Source organism: Ovis canadensis, chromosome 24 (assembly GCF_042477335.2).
Source record: "Ovis canadensis isolate MfBH-ARS-UI-01 breed Bighorn chromosome 24, ARS-UI_OviCan_v2, whole genome shotgun sequence".
Classification (NCBI taxonomy): Eukaryota; Metazoa; Chordata; class Mammalia; order Artiodactyla; family Bovidae; genus Ovis; species Ovis canadensis.
In genome coordinates this window covers 42,395,547-42,419,406 of record NC_091268.1, presented here as the reverse complement: position 1 = coordinate 42,419,406, position 23,860 = coordinate 42,395,547, and the positions used below count along the sequence as shown (strand labels likewise).

At 56.6% G+C, this 23,860-nt stretch overlaps 3 protein-coding genes across 6 annotated transcripts; 2 read left to right on the top strand and 1 right to left on the bottom strand.

The window, feature by feature from the left end:
- On the top strand, window positions 1-6,131 carry PRSS53 (serine protease 53). 3 transcript variants are annotated; one of them, XM_069570912.1, is made up of 11 exons: window positions 943-1,089; window positions 2,034-2,051; window positions 2,150-2,312; window positions 2,634-2,899; window positions 3,037-3,191; window positions 3,350-3,569; window positions 4,358-4,508; window positions 4,592-4,833; window positions 4,919-5,058; window positions 5,259-5,487; window positions 5,786-6,131. In XM_069570912.1, exons 1-11 carry the CDS (start codon window positions 1,032-1,034, stop codon window positions 5,803-5,805), a joined length of 1,662 nt encoding a protein of 553 aa, XP_069427013.1. In that variant the 5' UTR covers window positions 943-1,031; the 3' UTR covers window positions 5,806-6,131. The 3 variants fall into 3 exon arrangements, with proteins under 3 accessions (XP_069427015.1, XP_069427014.1, XP_069427013.1); XM_069570914.1 differs by lacking the exon at window positions 2,034-2,051 and having other exon boundaries at window positions 1-1,108; XM_069570913.1 differs by lacking the exon at window positions 2,034-2,051 and having other exon boundaries at window positions 154-1,108; window positions 3,007-3,191.
- ZNF646 (zinc finger protein 646) lies at window positions 6,058-15,600 on the bottom strand. 2 transcript variants are annotated; one of them, XM_069570910.1, is made up of 3 exons: window positions 15,197-15,600; window positions 7,930-13,349; window positions 6,058-6,665 (listed from the first exon to the last, which is right to left on the bottom strand). In XM_069570910.1, the coding sequence occupies exons 2-3, from the start codon at window positions 13,265-13,267 to the stop codon at window positions 6,544-6,546; spliced, it is 5,460 nt and encodes a 1,819-aa protein (XP_069427011.1). In that variant the 5' UTR covers window positions 13,268-13,349; window positions 15,197-15,600; the 3' UTR covers window positions 6,058-6,543. The 2 variants fall into 2 exon arrangements, with proteins under 2 accessions (XP_069427011.1, XP_069427010.1); XM_069570909.1 differs by lacking the exon at window positions 15,197-15,600 and adding an exon at window positions 14,722-15,017.
- ZNF668 (zinc finger protein 668) lies at window positions 15,201-23,857 on the top strand. The gene is made up of 3 exons (XM_069570911.1): window positions 15,201-15,787; window positions 21,068-21,736; window positions 22,172-23,857. The coding sequence occupies exons 2-3, from the start codon at window positions 21,090-21,092 to the stop codon at window positions 23,376-23,378; spliced, it is 1,854 nt and encodes a 617-aa protein (XP_069427012.1). The 5' UTR covers window positions 15,201-15,787; window positions 21,068-21,089; the 3' UTR covers window positions 23,379-23,857.
- The last annotated feature ends 3 nt before the right edge of the window (window positions 23,858-23,860 follow it).

The following is a 23,860-nucleotide window of genomic DNA, read 5'->3' as shown; positions in this document are numbered from 1 at the left end:
GGAAGTTCTTCCTGTAGTCTAACCTTAACCCCTCCAGCTCCCTTATCTACCACTAGAAGCCAGTCTTGATAGCCCTGGAAGGACAGGCATAGGCTGTGTTTTTGTTTTGTTTTTCCTAATGTATACTAAGTACTTATCTACATACAAAGCACGGTTTAAGAACATGACATCTGTCTACTCATTTAATCCCGATAGCAATTGTATGAGGTAGGTATTATTACAGTCATCCCTTGGTATCCATAGGAGATTAGTTCCAAGACCCATCCCACTTCCCAAACCAAAATCCAAGGATGCTCAAGCCCCTTGAATGTTGTAGGGAATTCCCTGGTTGTCCAGTGGTTAGGACTCCACACCCTCACTGCCATGGGCCAGGCTTCAATCCCTGGTTGGGGAGGTAAGATCCCACCAGCTGCACAATGCAGCCAAAAAATTAAAATGGTGAGGGAGGTGCACCCCACATAACCCTGTTTCCCAGGAAGGTGGCAGAAAGGCATTGAGATTTGCTAGCTTCAGCCAGCAAGAAGCAGAGAGTCTGACCTCTTGACACCCAAACCGGCACATACTGCCTCTGAAGCAAGATGAGAGAAGGTATGTGAAACCCACTTGGGCCCAAACCTGGGAGAGAGGTGGGAAAGGCCTGCCAACCATGCTCTTCACCTGTACCAGGTTCCCTGCTGGTAGCAAGTTCACTCTGCCAGGCTGCGGTAAAGGCATTTTTACATCCAACAGCTCTGAGCTTTTCAGACAAGGCATGAGGAGCTAATTGTCCAAAGTCATTCACGTGTTAGGGGGATCTGGGATGTGAACCCAGGCAGCAAGGCCACGGCTGAGGCCCAGCGAGAGGTGCTGAATAGCCCAGGGTCACACAGCCACAGCCCCAGAGCTAGAAACTGCTGGCCCCCTTCCAGCCCAGCAAAAGCAATGACACCTGACTCCTAGCAAATTGGGGGTGGGGCAGAGGTGGAGCTAGGGAGACCCAGGTGGCCTCTCTTGAGAACCAGAGCACAGGCGGCAGATTGACCTGGGGCAGCATGAAGCAGAGCTGGGGACTGAAGCTGTTCATCCTGGGAGCCGTGGTCCTCACAGAGGGTGAGTCACCCAGGTTTGGGTGGGGGGGTTACGGTGATGGTTTGGGGGCTGTCCTCTGCCGGAGCAGCCCCTGAAGCTGGGTGTGTAGGAGGAAGCCTGCCTGGGGGTGGGGGTGACAGTCAGCCTGTGGCAAGGTAACTGTGTCCGGGTGTGTGTGTGGGGGGAGGTGTATGTGGCCGCCTGTGTCCAAATGGGTGTGATTTCCTTGGACTGGATTATAATCTGTGTCTGCAGGAACTGTCATTATGCCTGTGTGTGTACCCTGTGCCCTCATTGGCCTCTCTCCTTCCATAATGGCTTTAGGCAAGTTCTAGGGCCCTTTGGTCTCAGGCTCCCCTTCTTTACATACATCCTGTCTCTCCCATGTTCAATGGGTGTGTCTGTGTGTGCCTGTGATGGGGAAGACGCAGGCCAGGGAAACCTTTGGTAGAGTCTCTTTCTAAAAAGACGGGGGAGGCCAAGCTGTCAGAAGAGGGGTGGAGTGAGTCTCAACTCTTGATGCCCTCCCCAACTTGGACATGACGCAGGCCTCTAATCCTTCCTCTTAGGCCTCCACAGCCCAGGGCACAATTAAGCTAATGCTCTCCACAGGCACAGGCTGCTCCCTGACTCAGCGGTGGGGGCAGGAGTTGGGGGTTCTGAAGCCTGGAGGAGGGTTGGCCTGGTCCCAAGCTGAACCCCAGGTCCTGCCACTCAATGCCCAGGAGTGCTGAGCACAGCTGAGAAAAGAGAATTAATGACTGAGTGTACACTCTGAATAGCTTCCAATAAAAGCTGTTTCTTGACCTCATATAAATATTTTCATTCTGGGAGGGGCCGGTGAGGTAGCCACAGACAGTCATAGCAAGGACCCAGGCCAGTCCCCCGCAAACCTGTCCCCTCCACCAAGGCTGGGCTGGGCAGGTCCCCTCCCCCAAGGCTTACCTGCGTCTCTCTCTTCCCAGGTCTTCAAGCTCAGTGTGGTAAGTTGTGGGGCCTGGGCCTTACTTGGGTCTGGGTTGTGCTGGGGGTGAGGGCAGGCCAGGGCCCTGCTGTCAGCCTGATTCCTGCCTCTCCACAGCATGTGGGCAGCGAGGCCCTGGTCCCCCTGAGCCTCAGGAGGGCAACACAGTGCCTGGCGAGTGGCCGTGGCAGGCCAGCGTGAGGAGGCAGGGCATCCACATCTGCAGCGGGTCCCTGGTGGCGGACAGCTGGGTCCTCACTGCGGCCCACTGCTTTGAAAAGTGAGTCATGGCTGCAGTCAAAAGATTTCTGGCTTTGGGGTGGGTGATTTGTCCCCAAGCCCTGCAAGACTGAGCCCTGCCCCTAGAATAACAAGCTACCATTCATTTAAAATGTGCCACATGCCAGGAACACACTATCAAGTTAATGTCAAACTTTCATGGTAGAAGTCTTACAAGTGTGACAGCTGAGATTGGGAGAAGGATGGCCCTTGTTCACAACCACAGTTTTGTCCATCTGTCACCTCCTTGTGCTATCTCCTATGGTGTCAATGTCTCTGTTGGCACTCAATGTTTGGGTCTTGTCCCCTCTCCCCCTACCAGGGAGGCAATGACAGAACTGAACTCCTGGTCAGTTGTCCTGGGTTCTCTGCAGCATGAAGGTCTGAGCCCAGGGGCTGAGGAGGTGGGGGTAACGGCTCTGCAGCTGCCCAGGGCCTACAACCATTACAGCCAGGGCTCGGACCTGGCCCTGCTCCGACTCGCCCACCCCATAGCCCACACACCTCTCTGTTTGCCCCGACCTGCCCATCGCTTCCCCTTTGGGACTTCCTGCTGGGCCACTGGCTGGGATCAGGACACCAATGATGGTAAGTGCTAGCCTGAAGCCGAGAGAGGTACTTGGCTTGCCCAAGGTCACACAACCTCAGCTGCTAACTGTTCCCATTCCCGGGCTCCCTTGCTCCTCTGGGCCCAGACTTTGGCCCCAACCCCCTCTTTTTGCCAGCTCCCAGGACCCTACGGAATCTGCGCCTGCGTCTAATCAGCCGCCCCACGTGTAACTGTCTCTACAACCGCCTGCACCAGCGGTCACTGGCCAGTCCCGCCCGGCCTGGGATGCTGTGTGGGGGTCCCCAGCCTGGGATGCAGGGGCCCTGTCAGGTCTGAGGAGGAGGACAGGGGAAGGGAACAGAAGGGAAGAGGGCCTGCCATAGGCTGGACACTCAATCCACAGGGATGGATGGAAGGGCGGCCCATGGAGGGTGTCCACCGAGGGCTGGGGCTCAGATGTCTGTCTCTGACAACACTGCCCACTCCAGGGAGATTCCGGGGGTCCCGTGCTGTGCCGCGAACCCGATGGACACTGGGTTCAAGCTGGGATCATCAGTTTTGCATCAAGCTGTGCCCGGGAAGATACTCCTGTGCTGCTGACCAATATGGCTGCTCACAGCTCCTGGCTGCAGGCTCGAGCTCAGGGGGCAGCCTTCCTAACCCAGAACCCAGACACCCCGGAGATCAGTGATGAGGACAGCTGTGTAGGTATGAGCAGTGGGTGTCAGGAGTGGGATGCGGGGGAACCTCCCCCTGGGCTGCATGAGGACTTCTGGGCAGCAGGTGGGAGCCACAGCGGAATAAATTTCAGTTCAGAATAGAAAACTGATTAACAAGGCATCCACACACTGCCACGGGCTAACAAGGGAATTTAAAGGACCCTTTCAGACCAGGATGGGAATAGCTCCATTTATGGCTGAGAGATAGACATTTCAGAACTTTATGCATTTGGATTCAGGTAAGAAGAGGAATTTCTGGTACCTGGCTGAAGGTCTGGGGGGGTAAGATGCAAATTTCCAAGCAGGGACTCCACAAGATTGGAGAGGGCAGGGTTCCCACTTAGTGGGGCGTAAATTCTGGCATTAAGTGACTAACATGCAAATGGCATGCAAAATAATTCCTGGGACGGAAGGCCTATCTTGATGGTAAGAGAAGCATCAGTGAGCCAGGAGTTCTGGGGCCATTCCAAGCCCAGAGGGGTGCAGACAGGCGGGGTAGAGGAATGATGAGCGGGCCACTCCCATGATGCTGGACCATCAGGGTTAAAAGCTTAGGCCCTGCGTTTTGAATCCCAAGTTGGCTACTTGCCTGTGGTTACTGAGCTAGAAAGTCACTGAACTTCTGGAATGTTGGTTACTTCGGTAACGAAAATAACAAAGATTCAGCTTAAAAGGATAATGTGAGGATATTCGATAGCACAGGGGAAGCTCTTAGCGCAGGGCCTGGCATGCAGTGAGCATTTAGAGAGGGCAGATGATGTAATGCATCTGTTTCAGCCTGTGGATCTCTGAAGAGAGAAGGCCCTCAGGCAGGAGCTCCCTCCCCATGGCCCTGGGACGCCAGGCTGAAGCACCAAGGGAAGCTGGCTTGCGGCGGAGCCCTGGTGTCAGAGGAGGTGGTGCTGACTGCTGCCCATTGCTTCATTGGGTGAGCCCTGATTCCCTCACCCTGTGCCCCAACTTCTGATGGTGGCTCTGCTACCCAGTGCTGTCAATGCTGTCCTTGCACAGGCGCCAGACCCCAGAGGAATGGACGGTAGGCCTGGCGGTCGGACCAGAGGAGTCGGGCCTGAAGCAAGTCATCCTGCATGGGGCATATACCCACCCGGAGGGAGGCTATGATGTGGCCCTCCTGCTGTTGGCCCAGCCTGTAACCCTGGGCCCCAGCCTGCGGCCCCTCTGCCTGCCCTACTCGGACCACCGCCTGCCTGATGGGGAACGCGGCTGGGTCCTAGGGCTGGCCCGCCAGGGAGGTGTGTGGACAGGAGAGGGCTCCCAGAGCTGGGCATGCAGCCTGGAGGCTGAGGTACCAGCTGGGCCCTCTCGCTCACCCTGCAGACACCGGCTCCCCCCAGACAGTGCCTGTGGCCCTCCTGGGGCCCAGGGCCTGTAGCCGCCTGCGCGCAGCCCTCGGGGGCAACAGCGTTCTGCCGGGGATGGTGTGTACCAGCGTTGTGGGCGAGCCGCCCAGCTGTGAGGTGAGACCCATTCCCCCTAACGTCGCCCCACAGACCCCTCGCCCTCCCACTCACAGCCTGACCTCCACCTGTAACTCAGGCTTTCTGCCAACTGGCTCCCAAAGAGCCAGACCCCCAGCCCCGGCCCCTCCTGCCCCATGCAGCTGCCTAGGGAGAAGAGGAAGTCAAAATCCAGTGTCCCCTGACCTGACCCCTTTCAGGGCCTGTCGGGGGCGCCGCTGGTGCACGAAGTGAGGGGCACATGGTTCCTGGCTGGGCTGCACAGCTTCGGAGATGCCTGCCAAGGCCCCGCAAGACCTGCCGTCTTTGCGGCGCTCCCCACCTATGAGAACTGGGTCAGCAGTTTGGACTGGCAGGTCTACTTCGCTGAGGAGCCGGAGCCTGAGCCCGAGCCCGAGCCCGAGCCCCGAAGCTGCGCGGCTAACATGAGTACGTGGCCCTGGGGCCTCCTGCCAACACCTGCCTCCGCAGACCCCTTGTCAGCCGGCCTGAGGCCATCTGTCCCCAGCCACCTCCAGCTGCGGCAGGTGGAGCCGTGGACGGAGTCATGGGGATTCAAGTACTGGCTCTTGTCATTGACTGGTTAGGAGCACACCTCTTAACCTGTGCAGCCTTCACTTTTCAAATCTGTCACAGGGGCTCAGGGGCACCTCCTTCCTCTTCCTTTGAGGAGGGAGGGAAGCTGTGAGCTCGAGACCAACCCCACCCTCCTTCCTCTCCCTGACAGGCCAGCCAGCCAACTGTTGACAGGTGGCTCTGGGACGCTGCAGTCACAGCAAGGCAACTCCCACGGAATTGCCTCTCTCCCATCCAGCCCCCCGCCTTTCCCAGGCAGGTCCAACAGCACAAAGGGCTCTGGGAAGGAACCTGCCCTGAAAGCTCCACCCTGCAGGACAGGGAGATGTCGCCCGTGGATGCCCCCTACCCAGCTCTGCGGTCCAACGCAGGCGTCCCGAGCTTTTCCTATTCATCCCTTCAGATTCAATGACACCAGCCAAGTACTTTGAAAATTTCTTTTTTTGGGGGGAGCAATTTTCCTGTTTTTTTAAACTTAAATAAATTGTTACAAAATAGACTTTAGAAAATAAGTTACAAATTGTAGTAAAAGGCTCCCCGTCCACAGGCAACATTTCCACCTGTGGGGGCGCTCTTTAAATCTGCCTCTCCCTGGTGTTGGAATCTGGCTGGTAAGGGTGGCCCAGCATCGTGGCCAAGCTGGGCACTGGGTTTCTTGGTGTGGCTGGTCATAGCAAAGAACCTGTTGACAAAAACTGAGGCAATGGAGGTCCCTCAAGGACAGGACAGAAGGAACATCTCACCCCCTCCTTGGGAAAGAAGCCAGATCTGGGTCCTCTTTGAAGGAGGAGAGGAGAAAAGAGCTGGGGATGCCCAAACTACTCCTGAGCAAAACAAGGAGATCAAGCCTTTCCCTGCAACTCGCCCTGACCCCCCACCCCCCCATTCTGATCTTTGGAGACTGGAACTTCAGAGGGAGAAGCTGAGGTCTGTAGGCCACTGGGGTGAAGGGTCCAGGAGTGGGGCCGTGGGGGTGGGTGGAGGCGGCAATGACAAGTCCCCTCTGCCCGCCGCTGGTGCCTTTGGGGTTCCTGGGGAAGAGAGAGAGGAGGTAACTGAGGGGGCAAACCCCACACAGCATGTACCCAGCTCCCTACCCCACAGTCCTATATGTGAATTCCCAATTATTTTCCCAAACCTGGCTAATTAGCTCCTTGCTCATTCCCTTGGGGTCACAAGAAATCTTTTCTCCTAAAAGCCACCTTGTCAGCACTCTCAGGGGAATCTCACCGCTGTCCCCACCTGCCCTGATGATCCCTGGTCAAGGGGACCATCTACTCTCTCAGGGACACCCAGGCACTAGATGGAAGGGGTCTTGGGATAAGAGCTACAGGCCCCTAGAGGAGGAGGGTGAGCCTGCGACTTGCAGAGAGAACCGGCTCTCCCATTCCTCCACAAGTCTGGGCGGAGGTGACTTTCCATGAAGATTCCCCTGATTGAGGATGGGAGATAGGGGCTAATGACTGTTGTTGCCACAGCTGGGCCTGGCTTCAAAGAAACAATTATCTGTGACTCAGTCCTCCAGTTAAAGGTGTGCTGGCGGGGAGGGGGATGTGCAGGTGGAAAGGGTGGTTTAGTTGGATCCCAAAAAGGAAATGCACAGCACAGAGAGAAGGATGAATAAAGGGAAGAGGAGACGCGGACCAACAGGGGTGGGCAAGGGCCAAGGGTCCATTTTCCAAGAAAAGAGGAGGGGGAGCAGAGACAAGATATGGGGAAAGGGACAGGGCACTGAGTGCCAACAAGTGACCTGGTTTCCCCGAACAAGTTGGCGTGGAAGCCACAAAGCAGTCCAGCCTGGGGGTGCCTCCTATGCCCCCTTCCTCATTTCTGGGATCCTGGCTTACTCTAAGAGCAGAACTGAGATCATCTTTTTCTCTGGAAATCATTACTTAACTGGCTGGATCAGAAGGGTTTCCAGAGGTGTCTATAATAACCAGATGGTAGCTGGCTACCAGTCCCCCCCCCAAACAGAAAGACCATTCATCTTTGGCTCCAGTACAGCAGGGGAGCCCTAGCAGTTGCCTTGGCTCCAACCCTGCCACCACCTCCCTGCACCAACCCTGGATGCTCCCTATATACCTGACTCAAGGGGTCAGATCTCAGCCACTCAAAAGGCAGCATCCTCGACCTAGCTTTCTCCTTATCCCAGCCTGAGCCGCCTCCTGGAATCCCCATGATCCTCTCACTCCTTGCTTTCCTGCCCACCATGGGGCCAGTGTTTACCCTCTACTGTGTGCCCACCTCCTCCAAGACCCTTCAGCCCTCTGCCCAAGCCTGCTGGTGCCCCCGTACCAGAGCTGGCCACTGTCCACTCTTCCTGGTGCTGCTGCTCGTGCTGCAGGAAGCTGATTCGACGGCGGAAATGGCGGGGACAGTGGGGGCAGGAGAAGGGCCCCTCCCGGGGTGCATGGACCCGCCCATGGCCCTCCAGCCGGGCCGCTGTCCGAAAGGCCTTGCCACAGATGCTGCAGCGATGGCGCTTCGGGTCCGTGTGGGTCCTGCCATGGTTCTTAAGGGACAGCAGGTTGGGAAGAAGTTTGGGACAGAGGGAGCAGGGGTAGAGTCCTGTAGTGTGAGCCTTCTGGTGGTTCAACAGGCTACCAGCATGGCGATAGGAACGCCCACACTGGGCACAGCGGAAGGGCCGCTCCTCATGCACAGCCACCAAGGACTCAACACCCTGGCCTCCATTAGCTCTCCCCACATTCTCACCTGGGGCCCTGGGGGGTTCTGATGGGGCTTTCCCTTGACCAGGGTGTTCCACCTCCTCAGGCCCTGCTTTGGGGCTTCTGGCCTCCACCTGGGGTGACACCTGACTGAGGCCCCTGGCATGAATCTGCAGGTGGCTGGCAAGTTCATGGTGGGACTCAAAGGCCTCGCCACAGTCAGGGCAGGAGGTCTGGGCAGCTATGTGGTTGCAGCTGTGGCTCTTAGTGGCCTCAGGATTCAAGAACTCTTTGGAGCAGAGCAGGCAATAGTGACGGTCAGTCTTGTGGGTGCTGTGGTGGTTCGAGGGGCCCTCTGACTGGCAGGAGATCTTGCCACAATGGCTGCAGGAGGAGTGGCTCTCTGGCTGGGGCTGAGGGCCACAGTCTCCACTGTCCCAGCTGTCCACTGGAGTCAGACTAGGTCCATTGGGCTGGGTGTTGCCAAGGGGACAAGGACTTCTGGGGACACTGTCCCCGGACTCATCTTCTGGCTTGGTCAGTACATGACCCCCAGGAACCCAATCTCCATCATGATTCACCGGTCCCTGGTCTGCTCGCCACTCATCTGCTTCCCCCATGCCCCAGGATGCTGGCTCTGTGGCTTCTAAACCCGCTGCACTGATGGGGCTCTGACTTGGCTCTGCTGGCCTTGTGGCTCCATCCTCCAGCTGAGGTCCTGACTCAGTACCACCCGATCTGTCCTCCAGTCCCTGGTCATCAGCCAGGTTCCCCTGACCACCCTCTGTGCCATCTGGGCCTCCCTGACCACCTCTGGTCTCTTCCTCATGCTCTCGCAGGTGCCGTTCCAGGGACCCTCGGCCAGGGAAGCCCCGACCACAGAGGGCGCAGCGCACAGCTGCCCGCCGGGACAGCCCGGCCCGCCGCCGCCGGCTCTCCAAGTGTAGCCTCTGGTGGTCTCTCAGGGCCATGCGGTTGGAGTAGGTCTTGGGGCAGGTGGGACAGCTGTACTGGCCTGTCTCATGGCTGCGCCGGTGGTTCAGGAGGCTGCCCGCGTGGCGATAGGTCCGCCCGCACTGCCCGCAACGAAAGGGCCGATCTTCCAGGGACAGCTTGCGGGAGCCCCCACCCCCACTGCGCTCCAGGTGGACCCGCTGGTGGCTGGCCAGCTGCTTCCGCAGGCGGAAGGCCTTCCCGCACTCGGCACAGCGGAAACGCCGGGGATCGGCGTGGATGCGCCGGTGGTTCTTCAGGGACATGAGGTTGGAGAAGCCTTTGGAGCAGGCCTGGCAGCCGAAGTGGCCAGTCTGGTGGCTCTGCCGGTGATTGATGAGGCTGCCAGCGTGCTTGTAGGAGCGGCCGCACACCTCACAGCTGAAGGGCCGCTCAGAGCTGGCTTCAGTCTGGCAGCCCTTCTCTGCTGTCTCCAACCTTGGCTCCATCTCCTCGCCCTTCACAGTCGTCTCCTCCCCCTTCACAGTCGTCTCCTCCCAGGCCTCTTCTTTCACTCTAGCCCCCTCCTCCAGGGGCTCCACTTTAAGTTCTTTCTGGAACCTCTCCACTTCGGCCTGCTCAAGGCCCTCCTCTGCCAGAGTTTGGGCTTCACTGCTGCCTTTTGCCTCTGGGACAGGCCCCACCTGGGGCTCCGAGCCTTTGCAGCGTGGGTGGTTTCGCAGGTGATTGCGGTAGGCAGCCAGGTTGGGGTAGCAGCGGGAGCAGACTGGGCAGACAAAGTCCCCGGTCTGGTGGATCTTGCGGTGGTTCACCAGGCTGCCCCCATGCCGATAGGTCTTGCCACACTGGTTGCAGCGGAAGGGGCGGGGCTGGGTCTCCAGAGAACTTTCCTCACCCTGCCGGCAAAGGCTGTCAGCAAGCGTGGCACCTACACCCTCACTGGGCTTTGCATCCCCACCCTCTGCAGGGAGAGAGGTCACCGTGCCCTCAAAGACACCGTCTGCCACCACCACCGTGGTGTCACCTGACTCTGCTGGGTGATGCAGGAGACTGGGAACCTCATCAGTGGTGTTCCCGGAATTCCGGCTTTGGTGGTGACGCTCCAGGCTCCCCAGGTCATCATAGGTCTGACCACAGCAGCCACAAATGTGGCCATACCCAGCGCCATCCAGCGCTTCCACCTCCCGCTGCAGCTGATTCAGCAGCTCGGCTTCTGAGAGCTGCAGTGGGGGGCTGTGAGTGGAAATTGCCCCTGCAGCTCCTTCCTCCTCCCCCTCCTCTTCCGAGCCCTCAGTCATGCCAGAGTCATGAGCCTGGCGCCGGTGAAGCCTGTAGCCAGCCCGCCCAGGGAAGATCATGCCACAGAGGCAACAGAGGAAAGGCTGGGTTGAGACGGCCTCCCCGGGCCCGTGGTTCTGGAAGTGGCTGCGCAGGGCAGGCAGGGAGTCAAATTCCTTTGGGCAGAGGGAGCACTGATAGATGCCCGGTGGGTGGCAGGGCCGGTGGCTCAGCAGGCCAGTGGCATGGGGGAAAGAATGTCCACAGTCAGAACACGTGTGGGAGACTTCAGCCGACCAGGCAGCAGAGCTGGCAGAGCGGGAAGGGGAGCTGGGCTGGCCAGGGGCTGGTTTCTGGTCTTCCTCCACCCCAGGGAGGCCATCGCAGAAGCGAGTCCCATTGCTTTCCTCAGCACCTGGGATGTCCACGTTGTCAAGGAAACAGGCCTCCATCCTTTCCAGTCCTTCCTCGGCGCCTTGGCTCTCTTTATCACCCTGGAAACAGGCCTCATTCCTCTCAATCCCACAGTTGTCCCTTTCGGCTGCAGGCTGCAAACAGCCCCCACTGCTTTCCATGCTGCCTTCAGCTCCACTCAGACTTGCCCTGGAAGAGTCTCGGGGACAGCCCAGGCCCTCACTGTCCACTGGCTCCGGTGCCCAGTTCCCGTCTGATGGGGGTTTGGCTTCTCCCCCGCCGCCAGCACTGCCAGCCCGCCTCCGGTGCCGCCTGCTCCGCCGTCGACTGTGGCGACGCAAATGGTTCTTCATGGCAGCCATGGTGTGGAAATGCTTGGCACAGGCCCCACAACTGAAGTCTCCTGTTTGGTGGGTCTGCCGGTGGTTGATAAGGCTGCCTGAGTGGCGATAGCTCTTGCCACAGTCTCGGCAAGCAAACACCCGAGGAGGTGACTCCCTGGCCTCGGTCCTGCTCTGTGCCCCTTCCCCGTGGGTCCGCCTGTGATGTTCAAGGCTCCGAGAGTCTTCAAAGAGCATCCCACACACGCTACATATCTGTGGCATGGTCCGATCTGTGGCTGGGGGGACAGCAGGGGCCCCCTCTTCATGTTTGCACCCAGGCCCTTGATCTGAAAGTAGAGTCGTCTCTGGCCCCGCTGGGTCAGGTGGGAGCTCCACCTTGAGGAGGCTGGGGGGCCCCTCGGGCTCTGGGCCTGTGCTGCGGCGAGCAGCCTTGCAGTGTACCCGCACATGGTTGCGCAGGGCCATGAGGTTGGGGTACTTGCGGGGACAGAGAGAGCACTGATACTCTCCTGTCCGATGGCTATGGCGGTGGTTCACCAGGCTCCCCCGGTGCCGGTAAGCCCGGCCGCACTCATTGCACTTATACGGGCGGTGGTCTAAGGTGCTGGAGGGGGCCTCTGTTTCTTTGCAAGTGGACTCCGCCAGAGGCAGGGGAGCTGGCAGCACTGACGGCTGCCCATCCTCTCCAGCTCCTGGCCGGGGCCTGTGGTGGGCCCGCACATGGTTTTTGAGGGCAGCTGCATTGAACAGCTGCTTCGAACAGATGGAGCAGGGGTAGACACCTGTCTGGTGGCTCTTGCGATGGTTGATGAGGCTCCCAGCATGGCGGTAAGTACGGCCACAGTCCCCACAGCGGAAAGGCCGGTATTCCTCCAGGCCAATGTCTTCCAGCTCCCCAGACGTGCTCAGCTCCCCTGAGCCATTCAGTATGTGGGTCCCAGGGAGCTGGTCCTGGCTGCTCTCATCTGTGTGCCCATTGGTGGTGGGCATCCCTTTCTCTTCCCACGGCTGCTCCTGACTTTCACCCTCATGGGACTGCTGGTGTTCCAACAGCTCTCGGGGGAGCCGGAAGGCACGGGGGCAGTGGGGACACTGGTAAGGCCGATACTGGGCATGGAGTCTGGAGTGATTCTTCAGAGCCATGAGATTAGAGAACTCCTTGAAGCAGATGGCACAAGGGTAGACACCCAGAGTGTGGCTCTGGCGGTGGTTGGTGAGGCTCCCAGCATGCTTGTAGGTCTTGCCACATTGACTGCATTTGTACCGCCGCTCCTCCTCAGCAGGAGGGGACTGGGTGGGCTCCTGGCCCCCGGTAAAATTCACTACTGATTCAGCCAGATATTGTTCCAAATTGCTAAGGAGACTGCTGGCTGGGGTGGGGAGTGGAGTGTCTCTGGCAGAGTTGGTGGTGGGACCCCAGCCCTCTACACCCTCCTCAGGATCAGGCTGGCTTTCCCAGCCTTCTCTTTGTCTGGTGGGTGGACCTTCCCATGTGCCCGCAGTTGCCCTACGGTCTGGCCCAGACTCACAGCCAGATGTCTCTTCAATATGTTTTTTCTGGTTTTCCCAGCCTTCCCCAGGGCCAAGCCTCTGGGCCCAGGAGTCAGTGGACACTGTCTCCCCCTGGAGGCATGGAGTGGCTTCCTTGGGGCGGGGAGGCCTGCGCCTCCGACGGCCTTCAGGAGCATGAGTCCTCATGTGGCTCTTGAGTGCCATGGGGTTGGTGAAATCCTTGCCACAGGTGGTACAGGGGAAAAGGCCAGTCTCGTGGGTCCGGCGGTGATTGACCAAGCTCCCTGGGTGACGATAGCCCCGCCCACACAGCTGACAGCGGTAGGGCCGAGGGATGCTGTCGGCCTCAATGCCCTGGCTGGAAGATGGATGGAGCAGTTCTCGGTGCCGTGACAGTTCTGGGAGGCTAGGAAAGTGGCGCTGACAGTCAGAGCAGCTGAGTGAAGTGGGCGTGTCCTCCATGGGGCAGTGCGGCAGAAACCTGGAGGTTCAGGAAGAGCAGGCAAATGGCAGCAGCATCTTCCTCTGATGGAGGGTCCAAGGCCTAGGAAAAGGGGGCAGTGGTCAGAAGGAAGGCCTGAATTAACTTTGCCTCTTGATTTTATATGAGCAACAAGTTCACCAGAGGTCACAGAGTTACCCCCAAGTAGCAATGCCCAGAGACCTGCTCTAAACTAGACCTGTTCCCGGAAATACCATTTAAAATGTCTCTGAATACAGGTTCCCCAAATATGAAAGCTCTCTGAGGCCTAACTCATCTCTAGAAGTATATATAAGGAAACTAACATCTAAAGGATTGCATCCCATCTCTAATCACAAACCTTGCCTTCAGACCAAGACCCAAAAATCTTACCGTCCCTATCCCTCTGCTCTCTATAATTTTGAAACAAACAACCTATCTTACGTGACATCTTAAAAGGAAACTTGTACCTCTCCTAGGACCTTCAATAAGGTAAGTCCAATCCTCCATCTTTCATCCCTCAGCTAAATAAAGTAGCTTAAAGGCACTGAAAGGGGCTTCTCTGGTGGCTCAGACAATAATTTGCCTGCAATGCAGGAGACCCAGGTTCAATTCCTAGGTCAGTAAGATCCCTGGAAAAGGGAATGGCAACCCACTCCAGTATTCCTGCCTGGAGAATCCCATGCCGAGAAGTATGGTTGGCTACAGTCCATGGAGTCACAAAGTCGGACAAAACTGAGCAACTGTCATAGAGAGGCACTGAAAAAGCAGCCTCTTTCTCCAATAGACAGCCTAGGACCTGAGAAGTGAGGTTAGAAGCCTCCTACAGAGAAAAGGGCTGATTTGTTCCCCCTTCTGCCCTATTCCTTTCAGGGTCACAAAATCTCCTTTCTGAAAGACTCTCTTGGGTTCCCCGGGTTCCAAACCATCTTCCATCTTGGAAATTCCATCTCCTTTCTGGTACTTCGCCCCCTACCTTTTTCTTTCCCATTACTCATCACTTTTTTCTCTCCATCCCTTCTCGTTTTTCCTTCTACCTTCTCTTTTAATATTGATAACAGCAGCTACCCGTGCTACCTAAGCATTACCATGTGCTAGGCCCTGTGCTAAATAAATTCAGTGTCACTTAATTCTCACAACTCATTGCAATGCCTCTATTATTCCAGTTGACACACGAGGAAGCCCATTCACTCAATCTTCTTTCCAAAGCCCTTACTCCATAGCAGGCCCCCATGCCTCCTACATCACCTTGGTCTTCTCTGACTCGGACTCTTCCAACCTCCGGGGGCCCCAATACAACTCCTATCTCCGAATTTAAACCTCCTTGCTGAACCTGCTCCCAGAATTCTCACTTCTCACAAAGCCCCTTCGCTCAAGAGTCTCCTCTCCGAATCAACTACCTAAGAGGTCCTCATTTCATTCACCTCCTCAGCCAGTTTTCTCTTAGGACCCCTACCTCACACCGGTGGCCCCTTCTCGTTCCCGCCGCGGGTGCGTCCGTTGGGGACCGCGAACGGGAGTGCGCCTGCGCAATGGGACCCTCACCCTAACTGCAGCCGCGCGCCCCAAAGGGTGGTTGTGCGGGGGCTCTCGCGCTCCCACACACGCACACTCTGCAAGGGCTCAAGGAAGTGGAAGAGGAGGGAAAAAGGGAAAGGAGAGGGGGGAAAGGAAGGAGGTAGAGGGAAAAGGGCGCAGCTGGCACTAACCAGCCGTCTATCGCCCAGCTCCGCGGACACTTCCTATTGTTACTAGGAAACAGGAAGTGTCCTAGCCTCAAAAGCTTCCCCGCGAAACTTCCGCCTTAAAAATGCTTCTGTCCCGCCTCCAAGCAGCGGTTATACAGACACATTTCCGGTGCTAGGAGAGAAGCAACTAACGCGCGACTCCGACCCCGCCCACGTAGGTCAAAGAGCTCATTCTGCACTAACCTTAGCCACACTTCCGGGAAGATCCGCTAAAATCGTTCCGGTGCATATTGACTGAGCGCAGAAGAGGGAGAAAAAGCGTTCTGCAGCCCTGACCTCAGTACTTGGGCGACACTTATCGTGGGGCTCCTTGAAAAATTTCTCAAGCCAGATGGAGGGAGCGTCACTTAATGCTTTCTATTAAGGGAAATGTGGAATATAAGCGGATTTAGGTATTACAAATCTTGGGCATGGCCTTTCTGTCCTCCCACCTTCCAATTCACGGTGATCTAGCGCCACGCCAGCAATAGTCGGTGCATCCCGTAAACCTATTCCCGTGTTCCTTGTCATTAGCACCCAGAGAGACCCCTTGCAAGGTGTTTCTCCGCCACCTTCTCTTGGGGCTGCTCCGGTGAACTTTGTCTTTCTCCCTTGCCGGGAAAGCTCTCTCCCACTTCCGCTCGCCGGCCCCGCCTCCGGTCCCTCCCCTTCTTCCCTCCCCCACCCCCACCCCCCCGCTGGGTCCTAGCGCCTGCCCCTTGCTGGCAAAGTCCCGGGCTCTGTCGGTGAGAGGAGCTGCAGCTGACGCCACGGAGCCAGCCCAACTCTCTTCAGGTAGGAAACGCCGGCGGGAAGATGCAGAGATCCCTGGGCAGCCCCAGTGCAGACGCAATCCCGCAGGCCTCAGTTTCCCTTTGGGTGCCTAGGGCGGATGGGGTTGGCCTGGCGCGAGCGGTGCGGGCGGGGCGGGAGGAGTGCGGCCCCGGGCGGGCGCGGGCGGGCTCCAGGCCCAGTGGGTCCTAGAACCCGCCGGCTGTCCCGGCGGGTCGGCAGCGGCTGACGCCTGGGCTTAGGCGGCACGGCTGCCCGCGTAGTGCCGTGCGGACCCGAGGGTCCTAGAGCCCGCCATGTTGCGGGCTTTTGTCCCAGGCGCGCTGCCCGCCTAGCACGGTCCCTGGTGCCGGCGGCCCCCCCGCCCCGGTCGAGGGCCTGGCCGCCCCTCCCGCGGTCCTAGAGAACGCCATCTTGCAGGCCTTTGTCCAGGGTCTGGCCTTCGGTCCATTCATTTGTTCATTCTGTCATTCTTCGTTCACCTTTTTGCTGTGTTCTCCGAGGCCACGTTTTCCCAGGGCATTTCCTGAGAAGAGCGAGCCCAGGGCCCTGCCATGTGGGGTTGTCTGTCTGGCAGAGGCGCCGACACGTAGACAGTTGCAGGGAGCAAGCAGCACAGGGTTTCCGTAGCTCTTGGCTCTAACGCCCTTAAAACTCCCACACGCCTTAGAGACCCCATTTTACTGATGAGGAAACTGAGGCCCAGAGCGCCATGGCGCTCTTACCTCTACTGCCGGTTAAGTCTTCCTGAGGACGTTGGGGAAGCAATTTATTTGAAGAATCAGAAAGAGTTTTACCACTGGAGAAAGCAGAGGGAACTGCATATGAAGATGGATTTAGGTGGGGAAGTTTGAGAATTGTAGCTGGAGCTGAGGTCGCTGTCGGGAGGGGCACACTGCCGCTAGAGGTGAGGCCGGAAAAATGGGTTGGGATTACATTGTGGACTGACCAGATTGGATGCCTAGGAGACGATTAGCTCTCATCTCTGCGTGGTTCACAGTTCCCCATCTGCCATCTCACCGGATCCCTCATGGCCTGTGAGGCCTTTTGGTAACTACTTGTTTAGACGTTGGGAGACTGAGGTCTGAGAACATTAAAAAAGTGGCTCTTCACTGTCCCTGCCCGCAGGGTTTAGCTTAAACTCGGAATTAAATCTCTGGATCCCTGGCGATAAGAGTCTGTTCAGGCAACAGGAAGTCATCTCCCTCCTAAATCCAGTAGTAAACAAAGATAAGGCTCCCACACCAAAGCAGTGAATCCACTGGGATATTTGGACCTTGTGAACTTGGAAAGGCAGAGAAATTCAGTACAAATTCCTGTTATGGGAGAGGTGGAAGCTAGAGACCTGGGTTCAGATACTGTCTCAGAGGTTGATCTGTTCAGTTTGTTTTGGGGCACCAAGCATGGTTCTACTTGTAGAGGGTACAAAATAAAGGTACCTAGCTCTGTGCCAGCCTAAATGCTTGCTCTGGAGACAGAGAATTAACAACTGAACCATAAGATGTGTAAGTGCTAGCAAAGCAATAATCAGGGGACAGAGCAGAAGTTTGGGAGGCAGACCACCTGGCTTTGAGTATGGGCTGTGACCATGACTCATTACTTCCCTTTCTGTGCCTCAGTATCCTTGTCTGGAAAATGGAGGAAAATGGGGAAAACACTACCTAACGTAGTCTGTTCAGTATATAATAAGTCTGTTATATAACAGGCTCTACCAAGTCTGACTGTAACCAAAACAAACAAACAAATGATAGCAGACTGGGGGCACAGTGGAAGTTTATTTCTCATGGTTCTGGAGGTTTAGGTGTCCAAGATCAAGGTGCTGGCTGATTCAGATGCTGGTGAGACCTCCTTTCTAGGATTATATATGTGACCACCGTCTAAGTTCTCACATGACCCTTTCTTCCATGCCTGCACATGTTCATTCATAACAAACTCCTAGGCAGTCCTGAAGCTTAGCTTGAGTAGTACACATAAAATGCTTAGAATGATACCTGGCCCTTGGTAAATTTGCAAGAAATGTTATCCAGATGAACAGCACGAAGGAGATTAAAGAGGAGGGGAACAAAGAGTGATTAGCAGGGATGCAGATAGAACTAAGAAAGGTGGTCAGGGACTTCCCTGGTGGTTTAGTGGCTAAGACTCCTCCCATTGCAGGGGATCCGGGTTCGATCCCTGGTTGGGGAACTAGATTCCACATGCTGCAGCTAAGAGTGCGAATGCCACAACTAAAGGTCCTGCATGCCACGTATAACACCTGGTGCAGCCAAGTAAACTTAAAAAAAATTTTTTTAAGTGTCAGGAAAACCCTCTTTAAGGAGGTGACAGGGAGCTGAGACCCAAATGGAATCAAAGAGATAGCTACACACAGATCCTTGGGGAATAGTGTTTTTAGCAGAGGACACAGTTAGTGTGAAGTCCCTGAGATTGGAAGGAATTTAGGTCTTTGAGGGTGGAAAAGGGGGAACCTGTGTAGGTGGAGCCAAGTGAGCCAAGGAGAGGGGAGTGGGAGATGGGATAGGCAGGAGTTAGGTAGTTCAGGGCCTTTCTGGCCATGGTCTTTGTCTTGGGAGCCCTGGAAGGTCTCATGGTTTGGTTAATAACCCTTAAGTAAATGAAGAACTGTAGAGAAAGAGCCCAGCCCAGTTCAGTTCAGTACAGCCGCTCAGTCGTGTCCGACTCTTTGTGACCCCATGGACTACAGCCCGCCAGGCCTCCCTGTCCATCACCGACTCCTGGAGTTTACTCAAACTTGTGTCCATTGAGTTGGTGATGCCAGCCCACCATCTCATCTTCTGTCATGCCCTGCATGAGTTATTAGCTATGTGATCATGAGTTAATCACTAACCTTCTTGGAACCTCAGTTTTGTTTTTAATAAATTTATTTATTTATTATTTTAGGCTGTGCTGGGTCTTTGTTGCTGTGCACTGGCTTTCTCCAGTTGCGGCAACTGGGGGCTACTCTCTAGTTGCGGTGCTCGGGCTTCTCATTGAGGTGGCTTCTCTTGTTGCGGGGCACAAGCTCAATAGCTGTGGCGCACAGGCTTAGTTGATCTGAGCATGTGGGATCCTCCCAGGTTGGGGATCAAACCCATGTCTCCTGCATTGGCAGGTGGATTCTTAACCACTGGACCACAGGGAAGTCTAGAACCTTAGTTTATTTGTCTGTAAAATGAGAATAAACAATCCTGATCTCAGAAAGCTATGAGAGAATAAGGTAGCACATGCAGCAAAGTGTCTGGCTCTGATAAAATTCAGTAATTGAGGGTAGTAATTATTATCTCATTGAGCCCTGCCCAGCCCTGTGAAGTAAGTCCTGTTATTACCTCCCTTTTTTCAGATGAGAAAAATTGAGGTCCTGGAGCAGGAAGTACATTGCTCAGGGTCAATGTACAGCTAGGAAGCAAGCAAGCGAAGATTCAAAGCAAGGCAGTTTGACTTCAGAGACTGCACTTAACCACAAAGCTACATTGTTTCTCTGGGCCTCAATCCCTTATCTGAGAAAGAAGGGTAATGATAGAACTTATCCCCTGGTGTTCATGTGAAGTTCAAATGAGTTAATACATGTAAAGAGTTTAGGATATTGTCTGTTATTTAGCAGGCGCTCTGTACATGTGAGCTCTTATTTTTATTAAGGAGACTGTTCAGACTGTCCAGAGTTGATCTGGGAGGGAGGTTGTGAGAGCCTCATCCAGGGATAAGCAGATCCCCTGAAAACTGTAGGCGGAATTCAGCCCTGGGGAAGGTGGGGCCTCAAACCCTTAATTCAACTTCCAGTCCTAGAATTTAGTGGGAAAAGTACAAAAACCAAGCTGGGGGTGGAACAGAGCTATGTAGGATGGGGCCAAAAACCAACGGGAGATGCAGGATGAGCTTCCTTTGGGAAGTAAGGCTCCGAAAGGAAGGATTGGTGAGATCCGTAACAGCCAGGAAAGGCCTGGGAACTTATGTGGTGTGGTGGAAGCCATGGGAAGTTCCTGAGTAGGGCCTGAGCATTACATGGCACCTTAGGGAGAAGACTCTGGCTGCCTGTGCATGCTAGACTGTGTATGTAGGGGACAGGAACTGAGGCAGGGCCGCTAGGCAGAAGGATGCTGATTCTAAAGATGCACCCCTTGCCACTCCCCGTCAGGGACTCCTGCGTCCTCCCTGGGTCATAAATTAAAGCCACCAATCCCTGAGGTATAGGATGAGGAAACAAGCCCAGAAAGGAGAATCCTGACCTCCCACCTCGAGGTCCACCTTCTGGGCACACCTTGCTCCCCTCCCCTCTCCATAGCATTGTCCTCCCCACCCCACCCCCTGCCCTGGCTGCCCCCAGCAGCTGCTGCAAGCACTCCTTAAGTGGATCTGCTATAATCCTCTTCCCTTCATCCCCCAGGGAGGATGAGCTGGTGTTAAGACTAATGTAGCCATTAATCCTATTTCCTCCCATCCATGATCCCCAGGAGCAGCTGGGTGGAGGGTGTCTGGACTCTGAATGGAAAAAGAAGGGGTGGCTACAGCCGGGTGTCCCAGGAGGCCAGGCCAGAGCAGATACATTGAGTAGGAGACAGAGGCTTCTAAGTTCTGCTAGCAATGACTCAAGCCGCTTGGAGAGTGACTGAGCTCCCCATTACCAGAGTTATGGGAGCAAGAACCAAAGGGCCATTCCAGAACAGAGGGTGGACCAGGATTCCTATCCGGGGTGGAGTATCTTACAGCTGTGCAAGGCCAGAATTCTGTGTGAACAGTTGTTGCCTCTGAGAGCTAACCAACCATAAGGGAAAGACAAAATAAACATGCTGGGGACCTACCCTTCCAGACAGATGATGCCAATCACCACATTTAGCCCGCTGGCTCTGCCCTCCTCTGGACCCTTGTCTGTCTTTCCTGAGAACTTAGGGACTTTCAGGCCAGACTCACATCTGGGTAGCCTCCGTCCCTGCAGCCTGGCACAGGTCTTGGATGCTGAGGTCAAGAACGTAAAGATGGTGAGATGGACCAAGCCTGGGCCTTCTCTGAATGCCACAGGGCTTGGAGAAGCCCAGAAGCTGGGGAGAAAAGTGCCAGTGAACATTTGGATGATCCCAGCTTCCCCCCTCAGCTCCTCTGAGGTCACCTAGTCCAGCCCCTTTCATCAGTGAACGGACCAGAGGGGCAACAGGAGCACAGACAGAAAGGACATGCACCCGGGTGGGACATGCAGATAAGAGTTCCTTCTGAGGCCTTCGAGGGCTTTGGTGAGGAGAGAGCCCTTGGAGAATTCGGAAAGGGGTGTGGCTCCTAACTTTGCTTCTCTTGCAGAGAAGATCCGCCCATCGAGGCCATGGAGGTAGAGTCTCCGGAGGACCGGTCCCCAGCCCCGGGCTACAAGCGCTCAGGCCGCCGCTATAAGTGTCTGTCCTGTACCAAGACGTTTCCAAATGCACCCCGGGCAGCACGCCATGCTGCCACGCATGGGCCTGCAGACTGCACTGAGGAGATGGCCGAGGTGAAGCTGAAACCAGAGACAGACCCCAAAGCAGAAGATGCTAGCGGGGACAAGGTGTCAGGTGCAGCGGCCAAGCCTCGGCCCTATGCTTGCCCGCTGTGCCCCAAAGCCTATAAAACAGCACCAGAGCTGCGCAGCCACGGGCGCAGCCACACGGGCGAGAAGCCCTTCCCTTGCCCCGAGTGCGGCCGCCGCTTCATGCAACCCGTGTGCCTGCGCGTGCACCTGGCCTCACACGCTGGCGAGCTGCCCTTCCGCTGTGCGCACTGCCCCAAGGCCTACGGCGCGCTCTCCAAGCTAAAGATCCACCAGCGCGGTCACACGGGCGAGAGGCCCTACACCTGCGCCGACTGTGGCAAGAGCTTCGCCGACCCCTCGGTGTTCCGCAAACACCGGCGCACGCACGCAGGCCTGCGACCCTACAGCTGCGAGCGCTGTGGCAAAGCCTATGCAGAGCTCAAGGACCTTCGCAACCATGAACGGTGAGGGAGGTGGACTGGGTGGGGGCGGCTGAAGGGGTTGGGAAGAGTGCACCAATAGGTTAAAGGCGTTGAGTCCCAGAGAGCCGAAGGAGCCAATGGGAAGGCGAGTGAGGCGGGTCTATGGGAGCTGGAGGGTAAATCTGGGATCTGATTGGCTTGGGTTCATAGCGTGCAGCGAAGGGGGCAGGGCTTGAAGTTGGGCTGCTCCTAGGGTCTTTGGTCCGTGCAAGAGGTGCGAATTGGGGCCGGGTCTGTGGCCTGCAGTGACGGATCTGGAACCTACACCTGTCCTGAAGGCTTTTTACTCGGGTACAGCGCTGTGGCCCGTAGACCAAGGCCCCAGAGAGGTTAGGGGGCCCTAACTTACAGTGCAGACAGGAGCGGGGGTCAGGCAATGGGCTGCCACCTTCACACTGGGTCTCCGCACTTCCACAGGTCCCACACGGGCGAGCGCCCCTTCCTCTGCTCAGAGTGCGGGAAGAGCTTCTCCCGCTCTTCCTCGCTGACTTGCCACCAGCGCATCCACGCGGCGCAGAAGCCCTACCGCTGTCCAGCCTGTGGCAAGGGGTTTACGCAGCTCAGTTCCTACCAGAGCCACGAGCGCACGCACTCAGGCGAGAAGCCCTTCCTGTGCCCGCGCTGTGGCCGCATGTTCTCCGACCCCTCAAGCTTCCGGCGCCATCAGCGGGCACACGAGGGCGTGAAGCCCTACCGCTGTGAGAAGTGCGGCAAGGACTTTCGGCAGCCGGCCGACCTGGCCATGCATCGGCGGGTGCACACGGGCGACCGACCGTTCAAGTGCCTGCAGTGTGACAAGACATTCGTGGCGTCCTGGGACCTCAAGCGGCACGCGCTGGTGCACTCGGGCCAGCGGCCATTCCGCTGTGAGGAGTGCGGGCGAGCCTTCGCGGAGCGAGCCAGCCTTACTAAGCACAGCCGGGTGCACTCGGGTGAGCGCCCCTTCCACTGCAATGCTTGCGGAAAATCCTTCGTGGTCTCATCCAGCCTGAGGAAGCACGAGCGGACTCATCGAAGCAGCGAGGCCACAGGGGCTCCCCCGCAACAGGAGCTGGTGGTAGAGCTGGCACTACCAGTCAGCATGGCTGGCGAGGGCTCAGCCGCCCCAGCATCAGGGGCGGCGCTCGGAGACCCTCCAGCTGGGCTGCTGGGGCTGCCCCCGGAATCGGGTGGTGTGATGGCTACCCAGTGGCAAGTGGTAGGCATGACGGTGGAGCACGTGAAGTGCCAAGGGGTTGGGGAGGCTCCTGGTCCCATGGGGGCGGCAGGTGAGGTGGGGGGTGAGGAGGTGGATGAGAAACCACCCCAGTTTGTGTGTCGGGAGTGCAAGGAGACGTTCTCCACGCTGACATTGCTGAGACGGCATGAGCGCTCACACCCAGAGCTCCGGCCCTTTCCCTGCACCCAGTGCGGCAAGAGCTTCTCAGACCGGGCTGGGCTACGCAAGCACAGCCGCACCCACAGCTCTGTGCGCCCATACACCTGCCCCCACTGCCCCAAGGCCTTCTTGAGTGCCAGCGACCTGCGCAAGCACGAACGCACCCACCCTGTGCCCATTGGAACCCCCACGCCCCTCGAGCCCCTCGTGGCTTTACTAGGAATGCCTGAAGAGGGACCAGCCTGAGGTCCAGGTCCCCTCTGCCACACTCCTGGGAACCTTGCCCCTATGAGGTGCTTCCCGAACCCCCCTTTGCCCCAGATCACTCTTAGACTTCAGATCCATCTCTGTGCCCAGGCAGCTAGCTCATCTTCCTGACAAAGCTGGGGACAGTGGTGGCTGGTAGCAGTTGGCGGGAGACCTGGCTCCCTCCAAGCACCACTCATTAAAGCATTCACTCGACACTGGGTTGTCTTCTGTGTTCTGGTTGGGGGTAAGTAACAGAGCAGTTTGGGCACCTGATAAGGTTTAGTGGAGATCCCTGGACTGACAAGTTAGAAACTAGAAGGGTCTTTGGGTGCATTGTTTTCTCTAAATATGTTTTCAGAATATCTTGTGATGAAGGGTTCCATGGTCAAGTGAGTACCAGGAATTCCTGTACCTTCTTGGGAATTCTTCGTGATCAAAGTATATTAAAGTCACTGATAAGTCCTGCAATGAACAAATCT